Source organism: Colias eurytheme, chromosome 13 (genome assembly GCF_061535395.1).
Source record: "Colias eurytheme isolate Ceu_HAF_F1 chromosome 13, ilColEury1 Martin Lab GWU primary, whole genome shotgun sequence".
NCBI classification, from domain to species: domain Eukaryota; kingdom Metazoa; phylum Arthropoda; class Insecta; order Lepidoptera; family Pieridae; genus Colias; species Colias eurytheme.
The window spans coordinates 3,289,138-3,314,163 of record NC_142992.1 but is presented as its reverse complement, the minus strand read 5'-3'; the positions used below and the strand labels follow the sequence as shown (position 1 = coordinate 3,314,163).

General features: G+C 31.7%; 3 protein-coding genes and 1 non-coding gene across 5 annotated transcripts; 1 reads left to right on the top strand and 3 right to left on the bottom strand.

Annotated features, from left to right (window-relative positions):
- Positions 1-6,133: 6,133 nt before the first annotated feature.
- On the top strand, positions 6,134-6,206 carry TRNAA-AGC (transfer RNA alanine (anticodon AGC)). The gene has a single exon. It is a non-coding gene; the product is annotated as a tRNA-Ala (tRNA).
- Positions 6,207-6,399: 193 nt separating this feature from the next.
- On the bottom strand, positions 6,400-8,153 carry LOC149903288 (glutaryl-CoA dehydrogenase, mitochondrial). Its single transcript, XM_090108904.1, has one exon. The coding sequence runs from the start codon at positions 7,788-7,790 to the stop codon at positions 6,519-6,521; it is 1,272 nt and encodes a 423-aa protein (XP_089965030.1). The 5' UTR covers positions 7,791-8,153; the 3' UTR covers positions 6,400-6,518.
- Positions 8,154-12,320: 4,167 nt separating this feature from the next.
- On the bottom strand, positions 12,321-14,753 carry LOC149903287 (UDP-glycosyltransferase UGT5-like). 2 transcript variants are annotated; one of them, XM_090108950.1, is made up of 6 exons: positions 14,622-14,753; positions 14,491-14,512; positions 14,176-14,413; positions 13,493-14,091; positions 13,183-13,405; positions 12,321-13,046 (listed from the first exon to the last, which is right to left on the bottom strand). In XM_090108950.1, the coding sequence occupies exons 3-6, from the start codon at positions 14,411-14,413 to the stop codon at positions 12,541-12,543; spliced, it is 1,566 nt and encodes a 521-aa protein (XP_089965076.1). In that variant the 5' UTR covers positions 14,491-14,512; positions 14,622-14,753; the 3' UTR covers positions 12,321-12,540. The 2 variants fall into 2 exon arrangements, with proteins under 2 accessions (XP_089965076.1, XP_089965075.1); XM_090108949.1 differs by lacking the exon at positions 14,491-14,512 and having other exon boundaries at positions 14,600-14,753.
- Positions 14,754-16,909: 2,156 nt separating this feature from the next.
- Positions 16,910-21,633, bottom strand: LOC149903286 (UDP-glycosyltransferase UGT5-like). Its single transcript, XM_090108494.1, has 4 exons — positions 21,483-21,633; positions 20,241-20,839; positions 18,379-18,601; positions 16,910-17,418 (listed from the first exon to the last, which is right to left on the bottom strand). The coding sequence occupies exons 1-4, from the start codon at positions 21,616-21,618 to the stop codon at positions 16,910-16,912; spliced, it is 1,467 nt and encodes a 488-aa protein (XP_089964620.1). The 5' UTR covers positions 21,619-21,633.
- Between the last annotated feature and the right edge of the window lie 3,393 nt (positions 21,634-25,026).

Genomic DNA, 25,026 nt, shown 5'->3' with positions numbered 1-25,026 from the left:
GTAAAATGTTGATATGAAATCCTGAAGTGAACAATAAATTAATTAATAACATACCAAATTATTATATTCTTCACTTCACGTATCAACATAGAATGCTCTCAGCTCCTTTAAAATGACATGTGCTTTAATATAATAAAGAAAGCTATTTTTCTATGAAATTTTATATCCTCAGAGCTCAGACACTGTGACTGATAGCTTTTCGGTAGCTGCGTATCGTTTACCCCTTTGAGAATAACCGTAAGGAATTTCAACACAGACGTATTTTCGTCATCATTAAATGTGTTTCTTCGACCATTAGAATACATGTAATACATTTTATTATCCATCATTTATTAAGGAAACTTTATTTTTTCAACTGTCGTTATTTCCATCTTTTTGTTCCAAGTTTGTATGTTTTACAAAGAAAAATGAATTTATGAGGTCTACGATAGTTATTAACTTATTAGTTCGTATACAATTACAATTGATTACAACTGTGTTTGTATGCGTCTGTATATTTTGACTTTCATCCCCTCTCCCAGGGGAAACGTTTTGAATTTCGTGATGGATTTCTACCTATATTAAATTCTATTTCTAGTAATGATCTGTATGTACCTATGTTACAGAGTGAAGTTAAGTAATTTTACAGATACTTTTGAAAATCTGCAATAAAATTTAAGTTACTGACCACAAATAACTATTGGACAAAAGTAATATCCCCAGTATCCCCAAACTTTTTTTTATAAAATAAATAAATTGATCCGAGGCATAGGGTAGCTACTATACATATAGTCATATAATATGTTTATTATATGAAGGTCAAACGATAATTATAAAAGAGTAATGAATAGTTGCGACCACAAAACATTAATTAAACGAGCTTGGACTAGAATCTAAACTAGAAGTGATTTGAGTAAAAAGCTCATTTCCCACTGGTTCAGCCTTCCACCTTCCATTTTATAACTGACACAGTGGTTATATTGCTGTGTCGTCGCTATATTGAAGAAACTGACGTTTTACGATACTGCTACTTTGTTGTTTGTTACTTCAAACTTGGATCAAATAACTTTTAAAATTGCATTGCTTTAAAGCTGATAAACATTGAATGAGTACAAAGTTTCTTGCTCTTGATTAGAATTTGGTGCATAATTTAGATAAATTCAATATAGAATTACAGACAAATATACCACAGCATTATCTTATATATAAAAATTAATCGCAAAATGTGTTGGTAAGCGCATAACTCGAGAACGGCTGAACCGATTTCGATAATTCTTTTTTTATTATATTCCTTGAAGTACGAGGATGGTTCTCATGTAGAGAAAACGTAAACATGTACCACGGGCGAAGCCGGGGCGGACCGCTAGTATCCAATAATATTAGTAGGTAGAATCGTTATTAATATGATATTATTTGACCGAAATTGAATATCCCATCTACGGAATATAATTTAATCACGGTCTAACGCATTTAATAAGGCACCTTTTCATTTCAACCTCAAACCCAAACATTATATTGTAATCACGATTATCTGTAAATATAATTCCACATATCTTTTTTTCTACGCGTAATGGAATTGCGGTGACCTATATATAGTATTTATTCATTCATTTACTTTACTCTTTCATCGGTCCCTTTTTCATGAATTCAAAAATACGTGGACAGCGGCAATCATTGTGATTGATAAACTGAATTTTTTAAAACTGGGAAAGCCTCTACATTTTGTATATATTCAACTTTGAACTGAAGCGTCAATACGTGTAGTTTCTACTCATATGGACATTGCTTGAGAACTAAATAAAGCACGAACTTTGTAGAATTTATAAGTTTAGTAATCATATAGAATAGATATATTAAATTCATGTAGTGGTTGTCGTAAAATTATTTGATTAACGTAACTGAATTACTGAAACGCTTATACATCATGATAAAATTGAATTAAGAGGTTAACTTATTCATTATATTATGCTGTTTATTTATATGTAAATCGACTCTTTTAATAGAATAGCTAACAAATATGGCCCTAACTTGATGTTAGATAGCCACCACCGTCCGTAAACGATAACAACATTGGTAGTGTTGAATATGCCATGCCAGCTTAGTTGATGTCAAATAAAAAGTATACTAGAGACAATAAAAGTCTTTCAATAGAACACATTGGATCGTGGTATAACTATCTAAACTCTAGAAAAGCTCGATAACCGAGGATACGATATGACATGGTCATAATATAAAAAGGCGAATTCCACGAGATTCCTGCGACGGCGGAATCAGGCCAGTGCTATCTATGAAAGTAGGTACTCCGTTTCATATTAAAAATTTTCCTCATGGGAGTTATTTCAGTGTCTGAAGGCTCTTTTGATGTATGAACTTTAATATCCGCCAAGTTATGAATCAACTATATAATAAACTATTAGATTCTGTACACCGAATATATTACTTTTGTTATCCTTCTAAAACATATACAGCAAAAACGCAGATGTATCAAGAAACTTGTTCAAATATGTAATAAGGATTATAAAGTATCACATAACAAGTAGTGGACTCGTCATCTTTGTTTCAAATTCTTATTTACAGAACTTTTGCCAATTCTTCACTTGCGTACGTACCTACTTCAATTTTTATTTAATAATTTAGTTCATTCTATGATAAATGTATTTCATTTTTATTCATTGTTGTTAATTTAAATCCCATAAATAATAATTCAAGTCAAAATTCAGTCCAACAGTTTTCTATTATTACAGCAACTAAACAAATTCTAGCCTAACTTAATTTTATAGAGTAAAATATGATCTATATTTTTACCCTATAAAATTTAAATTACCTAGGTACCTCACTGATTAATAAAAATATAGGCTCCTCCAATGATCCATCTATAACCATTAAATATACCTTCAATATAAATATTGACCATTCAAAACGTTAACTAATTATGATGGATCCGGCGCTGCATGTAATACTAGCGTTTAGCTACTATTATGTATTCTGTGGTAATACGTAAGTTCCAACGAAAGTAATTAGCAAAATGCATCGCTTTGAATTGGTTTTCTGTACATCAGCCGTTTTCAATACGAATTGGCTAATGAGGACAATAATATTTCACCGTTCCCGCAATATTTTTTTGATAACCCGGTATCGCGGGACGTATTAACGAAAAACAAATATCAAATACTAAAGGATAATGGGTACCATTCATTAGCGCCCATCCGCCAGATTTGTGACTGACTACAAGTCTGCGGACAAATCTCCATGTGAAGGTGTTTGTTCTGGGTTCGTTGCGCGGTTCTTAGCTAGAGTGTGGATGATGACGGATTTGATGGGTACTTCTCGCAGTTGTGGCTCAGTGATGAGGAGCTCGGACTTCAAATTAATAAGTCGGGGGTCTCAACCAGGCATCGGTGCAGAAAGAAATAGATTTATCTGCGCATGTTATAGCATCACCACTGCTCGAAACGGTGAAGGAAAACATAGTAAGGAAACCTACATGTCGAAGAATCAAAAGTTCGACGACATGTGACATCTGCCAACCCGCACTTGGGTAGCGTTTTGTATTTTGGCCTGTGCCCTCATAGGGGGCCGGTGTCCCAGCAGTGGGAACATATTATTATATGGGCTGATGATGATGAGTACTTCTCGAAGTTCGACTCACGCTGCGTTTACGGTGTAGAGAATGCATAGGACTATTTAGTTGTTATTTTGTTGGCAGCATCAGTGGTTACAATAAAACGTTATTATGATGAGTACAGCAATAATGAGCGTTTATGTTTATGGACGGGCCAGTTATTGCTATACAAAATCATTAGGAGTAATTTTTTGTTTGAAATATATGATTTTGATGCCCGTGTAACGTGTTAAAGAAATACCTTTAATTAAGTGATTTTAAATGTTATTAAAATACTACGACATACATTAATATATTTACATTATTTAAATCAATACAAATAAGTATAATTATGTATTTCTATTAGATACAATAAATCATGTAAGGTAATTTGAATATGGCCGATCAAACCACCCCGTTTTATTAAAAATATGATGAAATAATGTTCCTAATAAAATATACTCATTGCGTTTAAAATAATGATTTTCCTTATCCCCTCGGTGATCATTATTAAAAGCACTTACGACCAGCATCTTGAGGAAAAATGTGGAAATCTCTCTTTCCCTCTGCTGTATTTAACCGCTATATTAAAACAAATAATTTAAATAACGAGCGGCTTACGTTTTAATCATTTGGGGGTTCTCTTATCAACGAAACAAGAGATTATTTTCCTTGATAATTTTAAACTTACAAATATAATTAATATTCTATTATTTTATTCTATTTCCTATATATATCTAGATATTTCTTCGCATATAATATGTTCTGTGGTTCGCATATATACGAAACCTAGGTATCTTAAAATGAATCGTTGTAGATATTCTACTTGTAAGAGGAAAGTAATTAGTACATATATATATATACCTACCTTCTTGTTTAGATAAAGTATAAATAATAAAAAACCTGTAATTGAGAATAAAAGTAATGAAAATCGTCTTCATTATTAAATTTTTTCTGTATTAAATATTTACTTTAGATAAAATACTTCTGTATCTATTATATTATAATATCTATAACTCTATTCTCCATTCTAAGAATTGTTCAAATAATATCTTATCTATTATTTACTTTATCACACTTATCATCTGTTTATAAAGCTCACGTAAGAATTACATAACCCAAAATAACAACATAAAATATTTATTATCAAGGAACAATAATTACTAAAAAATGGATATACAAATAAAAAAAACTTAAGAGAAGTCCCTTCTCTATGATTGATTCTCCTAGATTGACAGACAGAGAAACACACGCACGCCGCACGTCTAGTATATCAAAAAATGTCGTTACAACTTTTCTTCTTAATTTTTTCCGTCTACAACCGAGTCCTTATGCAAAGCGAGATAAGGAACTTCGTTCGAATAATATGGTATACGTTGAGGAACTACTTGTTTCAATCTTAAATAGATCTAAGAAGTACAACTTTCAAGAGTAAACATTGCTATAAAAATATTATCATTTTCTTTATCTACAATGCAACTGTATTATGAATATTGTAAAAGATATCTGATATTTTGATTTTAAGTATCACATGATTGTATACTAAAAAAATTATAAACTGATTCAGGTTTACAACAGCATTCATTTACACAAACAACGTGCACACTGCACATATTTTGTATCTATAGAAAATGTAGGTATTTCACATTACATACAAATCCAAAAGTACTCTTCTATAAAAGTTATTATACTATAACTGGTGCAAATTAAACAATCCTTAAGTACAAACATCATTATCATTGCAGCGTTATATACTTAGTTAGTAAAAATAACCATTCGTTCCAAAAAAAAACGTAACACAAGCGAATTAAGGTTAGCGTTCACAACCCTTAAAAATCGGGAATATATTCTGCGAAACATCCGACATCTAGAAACATGTTCTAAAAGAAATTCAGGCCACAATACTTAACTGGAATAGGCCAGCCACTTAGCTTCATGTAATGCTCTAGTAAAAGCTGAAAATGTGCCGCTACAAAGATGAGAACCTTGTTGATTTTGTTCAAAACAACCCACTTAACTTTCGTCTAGATTAAATATAAACACAATTATTTTACTGTTTTATTCATGGGTTACATTTTTGGATAAAGATGATATTATGCAGGCTTATTAGGTACTTGGTAGAGGTTTGTATAAGGTAGTTCTTAAAAAATACATAGAAAGTTATCTCTTATTCCCGTTTTTCCTAATTATATCAAATAATTATTACCAACTTGTATTATTTTTTGACGACGTCTTCATTGGTTTTTGAATAGATATTATCTATATTTTATTGTAGAAAACCAATATTATAATAATTATCTTATATATAAAATTCTCGTGTCACAATGTTAGTCTGCATACTCCTCCGAAACGGGTGGACCGATTCTCATGAAATTTTCTGTGCATATCGGGTAAGTCTGAGAATCGGCCAACATCTATTTTTCATATGTACCACGGGCGAAGCCGGGGCGGACCGCTAGTTATATATCTAAATAAAATCGAAATGTTCATACTACGACTCTATTAAAAATATTATATGTAAAGTTATCAATAAATTCGTCACGTCAGATATCAGGGGGCGTAGCTCAGATGGTAGAGCGCTCGCTTAGCATGCGAGAGGTACCGGGATCGATACCCGGCGCCTCCAAATCTGATTTTTATTTTTTTCAATGCATTACTATTTTTATCTACATAATATTTGAAATTCTGGACATACCAGTTAGCTGTACCAGTTTCATTTTTATTATTATCATTTTTGTTTTGTATATAGGTATTATTATATTCTTTATAATAATATAATAATTGACGATAAATGTATTCATAGAAAATAAAACAAAAAATGTAAAACAATAAAATGTTATTTTAAAAATAAAGTCCATTACTGAAAATATATAACACTAAATAACATGAGTATAAGTGCAAATGGCTCTCATAATTCTCTTACAAACTAACTTTATTTTTAGAACGCTGCCAGTCCAGTAATAGCTCTTCCCAAAATCAATGCGTGAATATCGTGTGTTCCTTCATAAGTATTTACTGCCTCGAGATTCATGACGTGGCGGATGACGTGATACTCGTCGGACACACCGTTCCCTCCGAGCATGTCTCTCGCCATACGCGCAATCTCTAACGCCTTACCACAATTATTTCTCTTCAAAATCGATACCATTTCGTGAGCTGCCATATTCTTGTCCTTCAAACGGCCCACGTGTAAACACGCTTGATAACCGAGACTTATTTCACTCAACATATCAGCCAATTTCTTCTGAATCAGCTGATTTGAGGCGAGTGGTCTTCCAAATTGCTTCCTATCCAATGTGTACTGTCGAGCGATCCGCATACACGTTTCTGCGGACCCGAGCGCGCCCCAAGCGATCCCATACCGCGCGTTATTGAGACATCCAAAGGGTCCTTTCATTCCTACAACGTTTGGCAATAAATTCTCCTCTGGTATAGTCACTTCGTCTAGTAATATCATGCCCGTTGTCGAGGCTCTCAAAGCAAACTTTCCATTGATTTTGGGCGTATCCAAACCTTTTTTTACTTGAGCTCTCTCAACTATATAACCTTTTACCTTGCCTTCATCGTCTTTCGCCCAAATTACGAGTATATCAGCGATTGGCGAGTTTGTAATCCAAGTTTTAGAGCCTGATAAGACGTATGTTTTATTTTTAGAGTCATATTTTGCCCTGGTAACCATACCTCCAGCATCACTTCCAAAATCTGGTTCAGTCAAGCCAAAACAACCAACTAACTCGCCCTTGGCCATCCTTGGGAGATATTTTTGTTTTTGTTCTTCAGAACCATACATGTAAATAGCTCCCATCGCTAAGCTACTTTGAACGCTCATCGCTGATCTATACCCTGAGTCGACACCGTCCAATTCTCTTGTTATTAATCCATATGTAATGCTGGAGACACCCGCACAGTCATATCCTTTAATCGTACAACCGAGTATTCCAAGGTCACCCATTTCCCTATAAATTTGACGGTCGAAAACTTCATTCCTGTTCGCTTCCATTATCCTTGGTAACAATTTTTCATTACAATACGATTTAACTGAATCACGGACCGCCTTTTCATCGTCGAGCAATTGTGACTCCAAATTCAAAGGATCTTCCCAGTTGAAACTTACTTTGGCTTTGTTAAAACATGTAGTCGATAGCGCCCTTAAATTTGAGTTGCAAGCAACAGACCATACTTTCGTAAATTTATTAATAGCAACAGCCATTATAACTCGATAGGACAAGTTTCTGTTTCACTTGATCAAAAGCTGTATAATACCTTGTTGTTATCAGTTGTTTACAAGTTTCCGTCAAACTCTATTTGCTGGGTATGTAGTTCATTCACTCGTTAATATTCTATAGCACTGATGGAGAACATTAGAATAATATTATTATAATAAATACAAATTTCAGCCTTTTTGTTTCTCTGCAATTTATGCCTAAATACGCGGATTCTTCGCGGTGTAAATAACCTTACTATTGACCCCCGTCACAACACACACTACACTGTTCCATTTACGACTAGCAGCTATCTTCACGATATCGAGCGTGTGACGTAGCACCACAGTCACGATACACATAAATAAGCAAGCAAGTATAGTGCCGAATGGCGCATTGAAAATTTCCGAAATTCTTGTTTAAATCCTATATCACTAGGTAAAAATTGAAGTGTAATTTGTTGATAACAGTTGTTATGTTAAATGATAAGTAGGTAGGTATTCTTGATAAAATGAATTCTCTTACAAATAAAAGATAAGCAAATACATATTATATTCAACATTCGTGTGATAATGAAAATGATAAATATTATTAAATAAGTACGTAATAAGTAAATAATTTTATTGTATTTTTTAGACGGTAAATATTTGAGTCAATAAGAATTTAATTTATTAGTTAAATACCTAGTTATATGAAGAAATTTATTTATTCCTCCAAACGGCCCATCATAACAATTTAAAGTCCACAGTGCCTCATTGCATTAAACTTTATACTAGGCACTATAAAATTAACATCTAAAAATATTAAACTTTAATTCGCTACAAAAATTAAGTAACTCTCTGAGTACGAATATAGTTTAACAACTTTGGTCCTACTAGACTGCAGTTATTACATACTTCCCAACGTTGCCAGAGAAACTTCACAAGAATAAGTAAATATTACTTGCAGTTGAATATAAAATTTGAACGAGGATAAAAATATTACTTCCTATTTTCTAGTTTAAGCTAAAAATATTTTAAGAATATTGTAACATTTAATTTTCTACATCCTTGTTCATTAAACTAACGAGTCCGTTTTAATTAATTTTATAAGAATTTGTACATTTTAATAAAAAAAAGAATGAATACAAAACAATTTAAAAAAGCTACTTAAATCCTATATAGTTTAATGTTTATACCAAAGCAAAACAGAGGACAGATGTTTATTTACAGTGCACCTTACAAATAAAACAAGCAAATTACACGTCACTAAAAAATTCGCGTAAAAATCTTGCAGGAGTAAAAAAACGTGAAGTTGCAACGAGGAGAGGAGCCCGTAAGCGGACAGTATGTCCTCTTATTTACGACCTAGGGCAAAAACCACGGCGTTATGAATGCGAAAAAGGTTCCTCTCTACAATGTTTCACTCGTTTCTTTGTTGAGTTAAACAAAAATTTTATTAAACTAGAACCGGCGTTCTGCAGGCTGTGGCATGTTAAAACTGCACGGTAGTGAATACAAAAAATAGATAGAAGTTATTTATTAATCGAGAATATATTTCAACAATCTCTGTAACAACACTTATTGAGTTTAATCTTTGTTCAATAGAGAATTTATGATTTTATTAAGCGTATTTAAAATGCGCCTCTACAAAAATCCATCTACTCGTTCATAGTCTGAAAGAAAGAAGCATTGACTAAAATTGCGTAATAGCGTACCGTATTGGTTAATTATAATAATATTCGCAAAATTAATAACCAGCGTAACATATTAAATACCCAACATCTCGACGGTCATAAATTTATTTAGAACGACATCCAACTATCGGACTTTATCACGTAATGGATCCAAGTATTGTTTAAATTATTCAATCTCTATTTGCATCACAAACACATTGTCAGGAAGGTCTTAGACCTCTAATGACACCTTCCTCCGTTGTTTACTAAGCTTACCCACTCTACCCTTTCTCACATCTACGACAGGACACTCTTTAATGGGCCACTGATTTTTCCCAGTCATATGCAAATTCGGGATTAGCATACATTTTATTTTGAGCTTCCATTACTGCTGACAAAAACGTTGACAAAGCCGGCACTGTTTTTCTTGCTTCAAAATATGTAGATTTAAATTAGATTGCATATTGTATAATTAAGTACATGGTACTATTGTTGTGGTTGTATTAAATCTGTTGATGTTTAAAAATGTCTACACAAATTAAAATAATTCTCATAATAATTGTAGGTAGTTACTTACCTATCTATACCTCTTGTAGAATTCAATAAAATTTCGACACAATTTTCTTTTACATATTTTTGTGTCTTTACTAACTATACTACTTACTATACTTATATGTAACAATATAGGAATATCGCCTAAAATTAAATACATAATATATTTGGAGTTTTCTTACTCAATCGCTTAAAAAGGACCGGAAAAAATATAAAGCAGTTATAAAACCATAACCTAAATAGGACAGGATAGGCATAGGCTACTTTTTTTTTATCCCCTTAAATGACGTCTGCTCACTAAACATAAACCTCCAAATGTATATGAAAATTCGCGTAACTTTACCAGCTAAGCCCCATCCTGCATTAGAATAAACCAAGAAGCGTCGAGAATTATAAAAGCAGGCGCTCGCAAGTAACAGAATTAGAACATCACGGCGAATTCCTCAACAAACATAAATGGAATAGTCGTGTAGTTTGAGCAGAAATAGAAGATATAAGTACCACCGAAGTACCGTGTTTCGACGGGATTGTCGATGTAACAATGGTTAGCAGGAACTACGCCTGGCTGAGGATGTGACGCAATGCGACATTGATGCATTATTGCTATTATAATTTGCATAAAAATAATTTTACACGCAAATCGATAATTTCTTTATTTTTCCTAAGAGTATTCATTGCTTGTTTATTTTAATGGTAATTGACTAAGGTAATTAAAAAAAATAATTGATTTTGAATTGCAGTCTAAATTAATAATAACATTTACTCACGTACTATTCACATTTACCCATCTCACTGGAATGCAAAAAAGCGGTTTATATAATATATTATTTCCTAAAAGCAGCGCAGATTAAACATTCTTCTAAAATAATTTCAATTCCTTACCTAATCCTAAATCTATTCTATTGAACTTCTCTTATCTGCTTCTCATTTATAGTGAAAGCACGTAAACGCTATAAAATGTTAAGCAGATCCCAAATAAATTTAGGTCAATAAAATTTTCAAGGTAAAACAAAGACTCACAATTTGTTAACAATGTATAAGGGCGTTTCTTACTTATTCAACACTTCATCTTTCATCTACCGAAGAAGTTTCAACTCCAAACAAAATTAATGTTTTAACAAATTTCAATTGAACCCATTAAGCCAAACTTTGTAATTTAATGTCAAAATTTGCTTTGCGAGTCAAAGAAACGGCAAACAATAGAGCGTGTTATAATTTTTGTATCCATTCATTTGATTTATAGCAAAAAGGGGAGAGCATTTACATGTATTATTGTTGTATTTCATACAATTTAAAATCAATAAAAATGAATTGTCAGAATGTGCTATCTAAAGTAAAAATATGGAGTCCATATTTGTAACTTATAAGCGAAAAACAAATAAATATGTACCAATTTAAAAGAAGGATAACACGGGTGCAGAATGCACATACATAGTTTCAAAATGGCTCACACTCGCAATGGAATTGTTAACACACTATTCATAGATCATCATAACAGTAACATATTTACAACACATTCGACACGATATGCCGGAAACCCATTCAATCCCAATCCCATTTTGGATGGAAACACATCTGCGGCCACCTAATTTGCTTACCCTATCTCTCACCTACAATTGACTTCTCAATCTCCTTCGTAAATGCGTAAATCACTACCCCGTAACCCGTTATTAACTTACAGATATTTCATGATTACACAGTTTAATTGCTTTTTAAATTAAGCAAAGCGTCGAAAAATTGCGTTAACGTTATTTCAACACTGATTCTCATTCCCTCATCGTTCCGTATTGACGTTATTCCTTGCTGAATACGCGAGTAATTTCGAAGTTTTAATTGCAAACTCTTAATGAGATAGGCTTACAATACGCCGTACTATACGCGTATACAGACGCCAGAGCCAACAATCATGTTAATTCTTTTGTATGGTTACATTCTTTAAGTACTATGAATAATTTAATTAATTATTTTATATTCAGAATGAGTATCAAGCCTTTGTTGATATTTTAATTTCAACACAGTATAAGAAAACGTATTCATGCGAGCAGATGCACCGTAATAATGTTTCTTTTTTAATATGTTAGTTTTTAAGGTAACAAGATACTAACAATTATATGGATATTGCAATTATCTGAATTAAATCAAATAAATAAAATAAATAAATATTTTATTTTTAAAATTGAAAGCTAATTTGGTAGTGATATTATGTTTATTGAGCATCTGCCAAACCTCTTTGTAACAATTGTTAGGTAATACGTGGGTAATACTGACATTTAGAGTAAATTCCTAGTAGAAAAAATTAATTAAATGTACCTACTGAATCAAAGACCTTAATAAAAAAATATTTTATTCTATTCCAGTTATTTCAACGACAATTCAGTTCTATGTAAAACATATATTTAGTAGTAGTAGTAGTAGTGTAGTAGTACTAGTCCGTTTAACATAGTATTGAAAATAATACATACGCGCGGACTCATTAATGTTGACATTTTCTTAGAATGCTTAGTTTTAATTACAGCCTTATGCTTTCTGGGAATAAGCCTCATTTTAGTTAACTAGGATCTTTTTTTCTTATCTTTTGGTTTACGAGGGCATAATACTATATTGATAATCTTGATGACTTTGATAGTGAAAATGATTGAACTAATAATCACAATTACTATAAAAAGGTACACATCCATCATTGTAAAACTGAGCCAACTCAATTCATTTGCTTGACTTCTCATATATGGAGCACCGTTATTTCGTATGATATATTCAATCCAATACATAGCCGTGTCTAAAGCATTCATTGGTCTATCCCAAAACCTTCTGGAAACTTCTTTTGCTGTTTTCCTATAAGATTCATTGTTCAGCACCTCATCGATTAAACCATACATTCTTTCTTCTGTTATATCGTGGTATTGCAATAACTTTCCATATCCCATTTGTTCTAATTCCAATACATTGTTGTATTGATCTCCGAATATAGGAACACCGACTATCGGTACACCATTGTACATAGCTTCTTGTGTGCCTATAAGACCACCGTGTGATACAAATATTCTAATATTCGGGTGAGCTGAAATTATAAAAAAAATATACATTTAGATATTTTATAAAATTTGAGTACCTACACTATGCATATATCAAGTTGAATGTGATCTTTTCTATATTTTATAAAAATACAAACAAAAGTACAATATTTAGGTACTAACCAAGTATTTCTTTTTGTGGCAACCATTTACGAACAATAACGTTGTCCGGTTTGTCTTCTAACTTATCATCTTCCCATTTCCATACTACAGTTCGTTTTAGCCGTTTGAACACTCGAAGGAAAGCTTGCTTTTTCTCTTCAGGCAGTTCAATGCTTCTTACATTTGAGCCAAAATTAACGTACACAAAACCATCTGTAGCATCGTCTAAATATTTTTGTAAATCCTGAAAAGAAATAAGAAACGAGAAACGTACATTTTATTATATTTATCAAAGTTATACTAAGTAAGTAATCACTACGACTTGTCATACCTTCGGAAGGCTATTATTACTTTTGGTGATATGTACTCCACCGATTTCTACAATATTGGGTAAATATGGCATCGATAAATCGACACTAAAATGACTATTGACTAACATTAGGGACGCATTCTTTTGAATCTCAAATAAACTTGGAATGGGTTCTCGTAATCCAGGAATATATTTTTTCATCAACTGCTCTTGCTTTCCTAGATACCAAAATTTCCACCAGAACAATTCATAAGTAGTGAAATATAAGTTTTTCAGTCTCCCAATGAAGCTGGTGGGATCATTCACATCCAATAATTCAGAAGGCACTGTGGCCAATTGCAACGGATTTCTAGTTACAAAATTATGTTTCATACAATTGCCGTATGTTGTCACTAGTGCTAACGGAGCGTTATATTTGTAAGCCAAGGCATAAAATGCTTCTTGAAAGAATTGCTCACTTATAACCAGATCGAATTTAATATCACTTGCTAGCAATGCCTGTACGGCCGGTGTTTGCAAAGCATCCTCAGTGAGAGCTAACCCACCGGGCCATAAAATATCGTCGTGAAATTTCACAGCACTCATATCGACTGTTGAAAATACATTGGGTCGCTCGCCTCCTGAAATAAAATTTTAATGTATACACAAATTGCTTAACCATATAATTTAAATTTAATGCACCTAACAGTATCTTAGATACTAACCTAGAGCTTCCCATATTTTTATATCTTTCACCATAATTTGATGATAAGTCGGTGGATGCTTGTCTTCCCTGTGTGCTGCTATAACCGTGACATTATGACCTCGTCGAGCTAACTCTAATCCTATAGTTCTGACAGTGATATAATGAGATTTTGAGGTAAAAGGAATCGCATAAAGTATATTAGCAGCTTCGGAATATATCGTCAGGTAAAGCAGGAGTGCTAATATTTTTAAAATCATCTGAAATGAAAAAAAAAAATTTTTAACTTTAAGTAATACGTAAGCTTTTTCGATAAAAAAAAATAGTGACCACTTACATTGATTGAAAAAAAGATCCAACTTTTATTTAATATTAAAACATACACAAAAAATATTTTTAACTTTAATACGTAAGCTTTTTCGATAAAAAAAATAGTGACCACTTACATTGATTGAAAAAAAGATCCACCTTTTCAATGTTAAAACATACACAAATTACACTAATATTGCACTAATATATTATTGCTCAAGCAAGGAAGGAATTTACATGTTTTCCACTATCATATAATTGAGATGAGTGATACGTATTCAACGTTCAAAGATGAACACACAACTAAATTGTCTCTTTATAAATCACTGATTGGTGATTTATGTCGCAATTGCGCCTACCATTACACGAGACGCCTGTAATAAGCTATATGATAAAAATAGAATCCATGTATGGTGCCATTTCAGAGCAATTCGTGCTTTAAATCGTAACACATAAAATATATGTTGTTATCAAGCCGATTGCTCGTTAAACAGCTAGGCTAGCACGTGACGAATTTTTGTTTAAATGAAACTTACGGAATAAGGCTTTCTTGGCTGTCATGCTAGATCAAGGATCGCTTGAAATTATTTATCATGAGTCATTATTCATCGATTGTCATTTTAATTAGCGGGAGCTCAACCTCGCTTGCTCCAAGGAAGCGAAAACCACCGTGAAGTTTAATACAATGAAAACTGTGTTTTATAAATAGACTAGTTACATGGAGAAAAACATTTCTCCATGTAACTAGTCTATTTATAAAACTCACAACGTAACAGTTCCCGTTACAGGTCAAGTTATCGGTTTTGTGTATTTTTTTTTTTATTAATATTGACCAAAAAAGGGGAAGGATCTCAATTAATTATCGAAATCTCTTATAATGTCAATAAAGTTCTTGCATAACTATGAAGGATCCGTAAAAATCTAATGAAAACTTTACAATATTTTATTAACAAAAACTAAAACCCGCCTTCAAATTGTCAGGACGAAACCTTAAATGGGACCAAAAAAAAATAATTATCGAAACCGGTACATTTAGTCGAAAGTTCTAAGGTAACAAACAAAAATTTTGTCGAATTGAGAAACTCACTACTTCTTCGCATAGACATAGAGTGTGTTTGTTTATTCTTAACTTTAAACGAGTATTATCAACGAATACCATATAAAACGTAATGTAACAACACATAATATATTCTTAACACCAAAAGTTCTAAAAAAATTCCATACTTTTATCACAAAACGATAGGTCAAGAGGTTGCGATTATCTTTGTTACTCAGATCACATAAAGATTCTTTAGTTCAATGATTATGTTGATGTACTAAATGTACTAAATTAAATCTACACATAAGAAAGAGTAGAGCCATAAACTATACTTAATATGATCAAAATAATGTAACAATTATCATTTTCTTAAATGACAATCGCGAAATTAAATATCGACTTAGTCCTAACTAACTCTTTACAAAAAACAATTGTATAAACATTTGAATAATATAATAAATATTAAGGCATGTTCATCATAGTATAAATATTTATTTTTCTCATCTTAATACCTAATAGGGGTCAAATGTTATCAAAAGAACAACTTATCTATCACATAAAAATAAAGACGTTATTTTAAAGTAAGAATATGTAAGAAATTAATATCAAAAGATGCATATTAACTTCAGGAGTTATTTTACTCTACTACTTTATTAAAACAGTGGTAGCTCAGTGACCAAGGGCACCGACATAAAAGGAAAATTCAAGTTTATTTGAAATTTTATTATTTCACGTGCCATTTTCATATGAAAACCGTTATATTATGTTAATAGATAAAAAAGTCTTAAAATCTTAATCACTACTTAGTATACCTAAAACAATTTTGATGCGGTTTTTTTAATGGATAGAGTGATTCAAGAGGAAGGTTTTAGTAGTATAATTTATTATGTAAAGCGGGCGAAGCCGCGGGCGGAAGGCTAGTTATAAATAAACCAAATTTAAATAGGCTTCAAAATGCTTGAAAATGAATACCATATACACTTCATCGCTTTTAAAAACACCTAGAATTCTTCTTCTTTATAGGGATTACTGTATTAGGATCACATTATTTGCAATCACAATTCAAACTAGTGAATAATGGCAGAAGACCTACTTGCACAAAAATAAAAAAAAATAAAGGAATCAACAAACATAAGTTCCATAAATAATTTATTAAGAATTACGTGAGAACAAAGCCTACAATAGGGAAAATCTGACTTATCATCTAAATATCATGTAGACATCATGCAGAAATTATCGTCTATGAAAATGGAGGCCTATCTTTATCTTATGACGTATATCTTATCTGCTCTACAGATGCTATGCGAATTACTTACATTATACTGTAACCATAAATAAAGAGGCATTATCATAATTTAGATAAGAAACAAAAACATATTATATTTAACTTAAAATGGTTAAACAATAATCACTGGACCTTTTTGTGTTTTCTTATTGAAATAGAAAATTCTGGCAAATTTGCCAACATACGAATTAACATATTTGTAATCATTACACTAACTAATACAACAATCGCTACTGACATGTAAACATCGAATAAAGTGTATTCATACCAACTCATATTTCTTGCGGGATTCTTAATAAAATCGGCACCTTTATTTCGGATTACATATTCTAACCAATACACAGCAGTATCGAGAGGATTCATTGGTCTATCGTTAAATCGTTTGGACATCTCTTTGGCTTTGTTTGCATAACTTTTATTATTCAATACATCGTGCAAAACAGTTTCCAATGCGTTTTCATTTATATCTTGATACCGTAGTACTCTTCCAAATCCAATTTGCTGAACAAGAAGAAGATTGTTAAACTGGTCCGCGTATATAGGTATGCCTATGATGGGAACCCCATTGTATATAGCTTCTTGTGTTCCGATGAGTCCTCCGTGTGAGATAAACACCTTTATGTTTGGATGAGCTGCAAAATATTAAGGATATTTTAAAAATTCCAGCAATTGAGACGTCCCAGCCTCCAGTAGAGGAACTAAGGAAGAAAAATTTATAGGAAACTTAACGTCAAAAAAGAGAAGTGCAGTGTGCAATGCATGCAAATTGGAATAAAATAATAATTAAAAAAAGAATATACCTACATAAACAATTATTAAGCGACAATTAGGAGCTATTTGTATATTTTAAGCAAAACTTAAGGATTTCATTTTTAGGCTAATCAAATTCCTACTACCCTAAAATTTTTAAAGTACTAAATGCAATGTTAGGATAAACATTTTATCCTAACTTATATTTCCTTCTTTAGCCTACATTCCTATTCGTATTAATGAAGAACTATATAGTATAAAAAATACTCGTATATAGAAATGCAGAGGTATAGAAGTACCTACTTCTACATCTGTTTCATTCCTTTTCATCTCTGCCTATGAAATCGTTTTCAAGATCTCTTGGTTATATCGCTATCGCCTTATCCAATGCCAAGGAGGCTATCAATTTCAGTCCGTTTTGCAATTCTAAATTCTGAATAGAATTCGTTCCCTGAATTACCAGTTACATAACCGCCAAATTGTAGGTATTCTACAGTTCTAGAGTTTTAAGTATACTTGCTGTTTCAATTGTGTAACGTAAAAGCTATTAAGGGTAATTTATGTGCCTTTATTCCACAGTCCACTGTCAGTTATAACTTTAATAATACACTACTATTATAGCGGACATAATCATATGTTAACTAAGTAGCTTCTGTAAAACGAACAATTTACGTATTGGTCTATTTTCTATTCACAAGACCATTTGAAGATGGTCACTATAAAAACAAATATTTCAATAATTAAATATTAATATTAAGAAAATTCTTCTCATCAAGACGACATTACGACTTATAGGTATAGGTAATAAACCTATACTGTTATCAAATTATATTTCCACATACCTAAAATTTCATTTTGAGGAAGCCACGGTTTCGTTACTAGGTTACTCAGTTGTCCCTGTAATGTTTTATCTTCCCACTTCCATAGAATTGTTTGATTTAGTTTTCCGAAAACTTTGAGAAAGGCATCTCTCTTCTCAATCGGTAGTTCTGCACTTCGAACATTTGAACCAAAGTTAATATATATTACGCCTTGTTTTGAGTCATCTAATAGGCGCTGAAGGTCCTGAAAATTAATGCAACTCAAGTTTTTGAGTACAATATTAAAATAGAAAACACTGGTGTCTATACCGTGTACCTATTTATAGGTTTATTAACAATAAACAGACGGACAAAAACTCAAATCCTTATGATTCTTGTACATCAAAATCACATACATAATATTTACATAGGATCGTTTTTGGTTGGAAAATAGATTTACAACACAATACTATAACACTGAATAATTATTGAGATATAAAATAATATCAGAATAAACAAAATATTTAAATACACATACGAAAATGATTATAATTGAATTAAATCGATAATGGAGTCTAGATTGTTCCGGATTTGTTTTGATAATGTCCTAAATAATTCAACTAGGAAACTATTATACATTTCATAATAATCGTGACGACTATTATAATCGTGACAATTCTTTTCTAAAATAAAAACCGATAAAGGAATAATAATAATTTTACAAACTTTTCTCATTATAAGAACATTACTAACAAATTATTATATCCCATGATAAAACGACAACATGGCTGACCTTTATAAAATACTAAGTTAAGCCAATAACGTTTTTTACTCGTACTATGCATAGCATATGAATCTAAATTCATTATTTAATATAAATTAACATTGAATTTATATCACAAAAAACGTTTGAAATTTATATAGATATTAATCAAGACTCGTTCCATAATATTTTTCCTGGTACTAGAACGATAGATGTCTAACCAAATATTGTTATAATAATCATTCAATTATAAATAATATAAGAGAGAGATTTTAATGTAGGAGAGGGAAGGTACTACCCACACAGAAAACAACAAATAATCGAAAGAAAGAAAGAAATAATGTTTATTTTACACTATTTCAAAATAGGCAACAAACAGCTCCGTTACTTGCTATTACATGAAAACATAAAAAATAAAGAAGAGCTTTACTATTCGAGCTTTCTTAGGTTCTACAATGTTATGGTAAATTTTGATAAGATTTTTTATACATCATCAAGGATTTTTATTTGTTGGATTTGTTTCCACTTGGATTAATATAATAACTGGTAAAAATTTGGAAATCTAACAATATGAAATGCCCAGATAGAGCCACAGCAAAGAGCCAGTTTCATATCATATCATAAACAAAAATTCAAGGTTTTCCTTTCAGTAATAAATTTAAATTCCTTTAGCTAGATAGAAAATCGAATATTATATTAACTGTGTACATTATTTTGCTATGCATGTTGAACGCAATCAATATATTTATTAAAACATTGATTATGTAAGAAAAATACATATACATACCTAATTATTATAAATAATTAATAATTAATAATATTATATATAGAACTTGTAGGTAAGTCCAGAACAAAAACATCAAAAGCAATGAACACTTTTAAGTTATTTTTATCCACAGAATTGGTAACCTTTTTTGTTTCAAATCCCAATATAACGATTCTATAAATAACATTTTATTGAATTATTTCCTCGTTATTTTTTTCGTGACGTATTAGATAGTAGGTATAGCAGTAGTTAATATGGTTAATTATTATAAGTGTATGACATTATCTCAGGAACTCTTTATTTCATAGAATTATCATTCGAACTATAAACAGTAATATAATATGACTCTATAAACATAACTTATAGTAATCTTACCTTGGGAAGGCTGTTTTCTGTTTTCGTTAAATGTATACCACCAATCTCCACAATATTGGGCAAATAAGCTACCGGAGTATCATAACTAAAGTGACTGTTAATCAGCATTAATGAAGTATTTCTCTGTATATCAAACAAACTGGGTGTGGGTTCTGGCAACCCTGGGATATACTTCTTAACCAACGCCTCTTGTTTTCCCAAATACCAATATTTCCACCACACATACTCGTATAAAGTAAAGTACGAGTTTCTGAATCTTCCCCAGAAACTTGTAGGGTCCTCTAAGTCTAAGAACTCAGAAATAGCTGTGGCTACTTGTAAAGGATTCCCTGTGACGAAATTGTGTCTCATACAATTACCGTACGTTGTGACCAAGGCGAGAGGTGCTCTATATTTGTATGCTAGTGCATACAGAGCCTCTTGAAAGAATTGCTCGCAGATAACCAAATCGAATGTATTTTCCTCATTTAAAAATGCTTTCACAGCAGTCGAATTGAGCGTTAGTTCTGTAAAAGCGGTACCGGCGTACCAGAATATCTTTTCATGGAACTCTTCAGCGGATAGATTGACCATTGTGAAGATGTTAGGCCTTTCACCACCTAAAATTAAATATCTTTTTTTTAATATTCCTAAGAAGCAAGTTCATTTATGTCATATTATGTTAATAAGTAAGATGCCACAAAATTTCGGGTCATTTGTAACAGGATGGCGGTTCTACAGGGGTCTTAGTACGCAATGACAAAAAGAAAAATGATGGTCAGAACGCTGATACCGGATGCCTTAAGACACTGTAATATAAAATATTACAGTATCTTAAGATAAAATATTATAGTATCTTCACCGTGTGTGACGCGCTTTAATATTGCGTTCTAGAATATAATATATCTAACTAGCAAACCGGGCGAACTCCGTTTGGCCACCAGAGACACCTTTTCTTTGCTATAAACCTCACGGAGCCCGAGACCTTTCCAACGAATGCAAAACGTTCGTGCATTCTGGAGTTATAGCGTCAGGAAGGAAAACCCGACTTATTTTTATATAGTAGATAAATAAATAATCTATGAATGCTCGATACATTGATCACAATTTAAGACAATTATGATGCATTGAATATAAATAAAATTTAACTGAAATAATATTTTTTTTTAATCATTCCATTCATTCTAATTAAAACATAACAAGAAACTCCCTCTTTAAACCTAATCGCAATTAGTAAATACATTTATTTGATTAAACACTTACCCATAACGTCCCAAATTTCTTTATCGTCAACCATAATTTCGCGATAATTGGGTGGCGGATTGGTCTCCCTATTGGCCGTAATAACTGTTACATTGTGGCCTCTACGTGCTAATTCTAAGCCAATGGGTCTTAACATGATGTAGTGGGACTTGGATGTAAACGGGATCGCATACAGGATATTCGCTGAATCGCAATATGTTGTTATAAATAATAGCAACACAACGCGTTGAAAAGTCTAAAATGAAAATAAATAAAGTTGTACAAATAAATATAAAGTTCTGGTGACTCTACAGTAGCAGATAGAGATTATGGTTAGAAATTGTATGTTTGTCTCAAGCAAAATAAATAAACAATTAAGATTATGAAAACTAATAATGATATTTCGGTTGTACAAAGGATTATGAATAATGAGATAAACTAAGATACGCTTGACTCTTATAAATATTCCTTGTATTAATTTATAAAATTATTATATTCCACTAATCACTATCGAATTCTACTCACCATTTTTAAATCAATTTTACATACACACTATTATTTTCAGTATAAAATTTCATATAATTAAACAACAAATATTGCAGAAAGCACAACACAACGTGTTCTTAAATCACCATCATCACATCTTAGACTGATTCAAATTTAATACAAAAATCGACTAGCACTAGAATTATTTGCGAAGTTTCTTATAGTCATCCATATCGGCCTTCGTTGTAAAAAATAAGCGGTACCGGCTTCTACATTAGACATAACGTAACGGCACCAGTCTTGTACAGATTAAGGAAAAAATTGAAGTTTTTTGCAAATTTCTCGTAGGTTTTTTAACTTTATTGGATATTGTTAAGTTATACCTTTAGTTCAATGTTAGTTTAACGTAACCAATGTTAGAAAAAAGATTACAATGCATAAATAATGAAGTTATTTATAAATTAAAAAACCACTTTTTTGCACCAGTGATGGACAGTGAAAATCTAATGATGGACACCCAGTTTTGGACAACATCCAGTTATGAACACCCATTTATGGACTGTACCTAATGTTTTTTCTCCAGTTATTTACACTTGGAGAAGACTTATAGTTATCAATAGAATCTTGAAAATGATGATTGAAATATAATAAATCGGGGATGTATTTATAAAAAATAGTACTTATTAATTATTTTGCATAGTTATAATATTAATATTAAATAAAACAGTCTTAATTTCCATTTTCTAGGCAAAAATTGGACAAATGCATCGTTAAATACGAGTTATGTCCGTTAAGAAACACCAATATGGTTTTTTTTCTCAATAAGTCAGGGATGAAAAATATAACTAAAAAAAGTACTGCCATTCCATCCATTTTGGGACTTCTTCTTCTTCGTCATATCACTCTCGTCAGAGCGAACGTGGTCAACATGAGGTTTGGGGGGGTAGATGTTACCCGCTTCACGATATTCCACCATATATCTCTGTTTCCTGGCATTCCGCTACACTCGTGAAGTGAATCGCCAATCTGAATCCGCCAACAGCCTTAATCTGATCGGTCCATCGATATGGATTCCAAATTGTAGCACGTGGCAAAAAGCTTTTTTTAAACTGTTGTCAAGATGGTGTGGATGAAATTTAAGCGTGTGTGCTATATGGTGGTGGAATTTAGCAGCAGACAGCGATCCAAACAGTTCATCAGAGAACTCTCTATGATAGATGCGTTACAATACGCATAAGTATGCGACTTCTCTACGCAGTAATACAGAATGAAGCCGAGAACGAGTCGCACAGCACATAATAACCCATTGTTCTAAAATATATTCTTCATGGGTATTATGTTGTTGGACCCATTAGTGTAATTTTAACAAAAAATGTCAATGTCCATTATAGGAACCAAAGCAAATCCAGTCATGGACAATTGTTGTACAATATTGGAACCCTTTGTTTGAAATGGTCGTGATAGGTATATTATTAATCAGAATGAAAAGACAATACAGAAAAGGGCATGTAATTAATACCTTTAAAAAAAGTTTATTTTCGACATATGTCCATAAATGGATATATCCATAGAATTAAATCCAGTTATGGACACTGAAGAATTTTATTTAAACAACATAACCTATCATGATACTAAAACGTGTAATATTTCGTACAATTAACTACTATAAATAAAAGTAATATCAAATTTTGCTAACATTTATACAAAAATTCTTATTAACCAAAATTGTGTCCTCACTTCCTTAAGGATTTCCTTAATAAAAACGGATTTCTTCGAAACGAGTCGCAGCAACTAAACATAACGTTCTGCCATCTTCAAACGTTTTGACCGAATAAGATGAAATGTCGTATTTTGATAGCTTATGAACCAAACTTTTATTTTAAGTATTGCCAAATTATATAACGTTAATTTTGGTCTTAATATTTAAATTTTATAGTTATTTTGTCCATTACTGGATGCTTGTCCACCACTGGTGCCGTTACCTTATATTGATCTACTTATATACTTAATGCAAGATATATTTTTTGCGTAGTCCAATGACTAGGAAAAGACACTTGAAAATCATCAAACTAATGAAGTTGTTTTGTAAATGGTCAAAAAGATATTTAAACAACAATAATATATTATATCACTACATAGTATAAAACAAAGTCGCTTTCGCTGTCCCTATGTACCTATGCTTCAATCTGTAAAACTACACAACTGATTATAATGTGATTTTCACTAGTAACTTCATTAAAAAAGCTTATCAATATTTTTAAATACGCACTTAGGTGCATGTAAATATTCTCTACTAGTAAATCTTCTATTTAACTAGGATCTTTTTTAATAACATTTTTAAAGTCAGTCCAGTCACGCTCTGTATTAGATAAGCCAGCTCGCCCAAGGGAAGTGCATCCCTCACAATATTATAAACTTGGCCCGACTGGACTTTATTTAAATACATAAATGTAGGTATAAAAATAAAACACAAGCTGATACCCATACCATGAACGATACGGTCTAGGACTTATGATTTTTTGATATTAATGATTTTGCGAGCGTTGTAATGGGCGGACAAATAAAAAACATCTATATATCTGTATGTTACGATTATCTTCCTTTTTTACTTCTAAAAACTAGTGTAGTGTCTTAGTGAGTATGTTTTGAGAATTATTATCACAACATCAAGGGATCCGAAGGGTCCTCTGCCATAAAGAAAGAATTTCATTGTTGGTTCGTGAGATTCCAACATTGTTTCAATGTATTTATTAATTGCCTTTTTATTCACAACATGCTTGTATATATTAAAACAAAAACATTAATAATATGTATGTATGTAGTTTTGTGTAATTTACAGTGCCCATATTTTTCTTTTAGCAATAATTTTGTAAAGCAGTATTGCTTTTGACTTTTACTTTAATCTTATCCTCAGTTTTTTCAAGTAAATAGTGTTTTTAAAAAAGTATATTATCATATTCCACCGAGAGGAACAGTAGGAAAGGGTTTTGGGGTAATTAATAAGATTAACTTTATATATTTTATGCAATTTACGAATATAAGAACTTGAAGTTGAAAAGTATAGAGAGCTTTGCTGTGA